Raw genomic sequence first — 3,746 nt, 5'->3', positions numbered from 1 at the left:
GGGTGGCGGCCGTGGGTGGTGGGCACCAGGGAAGGGGGGGAAGTGGCCGAGGATGGTGGGCACCAGGGAAGTGGGGGAAGTGGCCGAGGATGGTGGGCACCAGGGAGGGTGGGGGCGGCGGCCGTGGGCGGTGCGTGTCCAGGGGGGTACTGGACAGTGGTCATGGGCGGTGGGCACCAGGGAGGGTGGGAAGTGGCCGTGGGCAGTGGGCACGGGGGCGGGGGGGGGCGCAGTGGCTGTGGGCAGCCACTGCTTTGTTAAGTGCAAGACCTGGGGAGGCATCACATGGAGACTGGTGTTCACTGGCCCTCACTCCCCCGTTGTTGGCCCCCTGCCCGCCTGGCCTGGATGGAGCTGTGGAGCCCCGCCCCCATCTTGCCATCTTCCTTTGGTACAGATGGCACGCAGCACTGCCTCGTGTCATCTTTTTCCTTTCGGCGCCGTGAGTGCTGATGACGAGGCTGCCAGGCTGAGTGCTGACTCCGCACGTTCGCTCCCGGGGCCTGGCCGAGTGGCCTGCCGGCGGGATCAGTGGCCCTTTGCTGCTCTCTCCAAGCTGGGAGCTGGGTTCTCACTGTGCATCTGAGTCTCAGACCCAAACCACTCCCCTTGACGAGTCCAGGGCATGAGGTAGAAGTTGGCGGGGTCCCCAGCAGCCCCCGTGGCTGGGGGTTCAGACCCCGAGATATGGTGCACCGGCCACCTCTGAAAGTGTCCCCGTCCCTGTGGGGTTCTGTGTTACTTGGCTGCATTCTTGCGGGACACCGTTCGCACGCACCCTGACCGCTGGGAAACACAGCGTCAGACCCACGGCAATGCCCAGGTGGTGAGGCCCTTGAGTCCCTTCGGAGGGGTCAGGCCTGGGAAGGGGAGAGGCATGAACTCTGGGGACTCGCCCCAGGACCAGCCCTTCCTGCCGTGGATCCTGATTTGAAATGTTGGAAATGTCACTGTGTCCCATTTGGTGGCCATTGTCCCACAGAGTTGATTGGTTCTCCTCCCTGCTGGCTTAAACCTTTGAGATGAAACAATGATTCAGGCCCTGATGAAATGATGTCCCCGATTAATAAGGGGAGAAGTAGATAGATTCAGGGGACACATGGCCCCTGTGCTTGCAATGAATCCTTTAAAACCAACCTGAAGTTCCGATCTTGTGGCTGAGAGAGAGCCGGAAGCCGGGCTCGTCCTGAAGCCAGGTTTGGTGACAGACGGGGCCCTGCGGGGGGTTAAGCAGGGCGGCGGGCCCACAGGCAGCCTGCGGAGTTCTTTCATGGCCGCAAGGAAAGAGGCCGAAGGGGTTCGTTGGTGGTTTGAGAAGGCAGAAGACAGCGAAAAGGGACGGAAGTAAAGCGGCTCCCTGCTTCGTTACAGATCCACGAGCTGGAGGAGCAGTGCAGCGAGATCGACAGGGAGAAGGAGAGGAGCACGCAGCTGAAGCGGAGGATCGAGGAGCTGGAGTCCGAAGTGCGGGAGAAGGAGACGGTGAGCGGGGGGCGGATGGCCCGGGCACAGCAGGTGTCTGGGGGGCACGGGGGCCGTCCAGAGCCGCGTCGAGGTGCAGTCCCTCAGAGCGTGGGGCTGACCCTGCCCCGCGCGGCCCCCACGCCGGCTGTGTCAGCAGGCTGCGGCTCCGGCCCACGGGGGAGCTGCGTGCTTACGGAACACCCAGGACTTGGACAGGTGACCTGCGACCACAAGCGGAGCTGCGCTGTGCCTTGACTGCAGCCAGGGCCCTGGCGCGCAGGCATTTGTTTTCGACTGGGGGCCGTGGGGGTGGGGGTGGGCGGGACAGCTGAGTGCGCAGACGCTGGAGACCCTGGGCAAGGCCTCAGTTTCTCCGTCTGCAAGATGGGGATCATAAGAACCCCTGTCTTTTCCTTGGTGGTGTGCACACTTGGTGCACTAGCGCATGTAACACACTCAGCCCTGAGAATTCGCTGTGTGTTGTGCGTTCACTTCATCCCTGCTGCTATTACGCAGATGGTATAGACTCCGCAAAACTGTTTCCGTTTTTGCACACAAGTTGTGGGTTTTCACAAAGGCAGTTTTTAAAATTTTTTTAATGTTTATTTTTGAGAGACAGAGCACGAGTCGGGGAGGGGCGGAGAGAGAGGGAGACACAGAATCCAAAGCAGGCCCCAGGCTCCGAGCTGTCAGCCGTCAGCCTGATGTGGGGCTCCAACTCACCAGCTGTCCGAAGTCGGACACTTACCAACTGAGCCACCCAGGCATCTCGGTGTTTTTTTAAATCTGGCTTTCACGTTTCTTTTCCAAACCTCTGTCTCCCGTAGGAGCTGAATGACCTCCGCAAACAAAGTGAAATCATACCTCAGCTCATGTCGGAGTGCGAATTCGTCTCTGAGAAGTTAGAGGTAAGGAGGGGCCGCACCCGCCTTGGCTCCGACCGGAAGGCGTTCGTGGGCTCCCCCCTTTCACACCTTCCGCCACAAAGAGCAGTGACTTCCTGGTCATGAAAAGCCGGCAGTACCCGTGGGTCAGATGCCATCTGTCCCGCTCCCCCGCCTCCCCGCGTGCAGACTCAGCAGTTTGCCTTCTGGCTTTCCCACTTCTGTGAGCGGGTCCTGTCGTGATCCTGGTGCAGCAGCTCCCGCCCACAGAAGTCTCTGCAGGGCCTGCGTGGGGAGGGGCCGGGCAGAGGGAGGGCGGAGAGCGCAGGACCCCCGCTAGCCCACCTGACCGCTCCCCGGCGCTGAGCTTGCGCTCGACCTTGGGCAGCGCCCGCGCGGTGACCTCAGATTCCTGATCCACAGCGAAGGGTTTCCCCACTCCCTTTCACCTCCCAGGGGCCCCCCACTTCGGGAACGACCCCCGCATTCGCCACTGGTTCCTGTACCTGCGGCCAGAACATTCGTGATCGCATCCGAAAAATGAGGCTCTTACTGGGTGTGAAGAGCGCAGGCTCGTGCCTCGTTTAAGGACTCAGAGCCACCAGGCCCTCGAGCTCGACCGTCCCCCTGTTCACAGCACCCGAGGCCAGCGCCCAGACTGCTGTCCCTGAATGTGGCACAGCCCTGTCCTTCTTCACAGAGGCCAAGAGGCTGCCAAGGGCCAGGGGGACCTCAGCCTCTCCGTGGAGCCGGGGAAACAAGTCACTGCCCCACCGGGCCTGTTTCTCTGTCCCAGAGAACGGAACTAGCTAGAACATTCTCTGCTAGAATGGAACTAGTGTGTGGTCTCTGCCCACCGTTCTGGGACTGGGGCCGAAAGTCCTGTGCTGGGCCTGCAGGCTTCCTCTCCTGGGCGCGCTGGGCGCAGGCCCTTTGGCATCAGGCCTCCCCAGGCAGGGCCGGAGCTCTGCGTCCCGCGTGGGGCCGTCCTTTGCCAGCTCACGTGTGGGTCACGCGCTCTGCCAGGAGCGGTCAGGAAGGGGGCACGCCGGCAAGCCCGGCTCTGTGCTGACGTCGGCAGTCACGGGCATGCGTGCTGGGGGACGTAGTGGGGCTGCAGGCCCCCCGGGAGAGGGCACCGCCGCGCCGGAGCGGGTCTCGGTGACCGTGCCCGTGTGTCTTCCTTCAGGCGGCAGAGAGAGACAATCAGAACCTGGAGGACAAGGTGCGGTCCCTAAAGACGGACATTGAGGAGAGTAAGTACCGCCAGCGGCACCTGAAGGTGGAGCTCAAGAGCTTCCTGGAGGTGCTGGACGGCAAGATCGACGACCTGCACGACTTCCGGCGCGGCCTCTCCAGGCTGGGCGCCGACCACTAGGGCCGCGGCGCGGCGGGGCG

The 3,746-nt window shown here is 62.7% G+C and overlaps 1 protein-coding gene across 1 annotated transcript in view; it reads left to right on the top strand.

The window, feature by feature from the left end:
• HOMER2 (homer scaffold protein 2) overlaps nt 1-3,746 on the top strand; it is a 79,864-nt gene that overhangs the window by 74,010 nt on the left and 2,108 nt on the right. Inside the window, exons 7-9 of the mRNA XM_029952306.1 lie at nt 1,372-1,482; nt 2,292-2,372; nt 3,538-3,740. Coding sequence (XP_029808166.1) covers nt 1,372-1,482; nt 2,292-2,372; nt 3,538-3,726 — 381 coding nt within the window. The 3' untranslated portion in view covers nt 3,727-3,740. The remainder of the gene's footprint in view (nt 1-1,371; nt 1,483-2,291; nt 2,373-3,537; nt 3,741-3,746) is intronic.

The sequence above is a fragment of the Suricata suricatta genome, chromosome 9, assembly GCF_006229205.1.
Source record: "Suricata suricatta isolate VVHF042 chromosome 9, meerkat_22Aug2017_6uvM2_HiC, whole genome shotgun sequence".
NCBI classification, from domain to species: domain Eukaryota; kingdom Metazoa; phylum Chordata; class Mammalia; order Carnivora; family Herpestidae; genus Suricata; species Suricata suricatta.
This window is presented reverse-complemented; position numbering and strand designations above follow the sequence as displayed.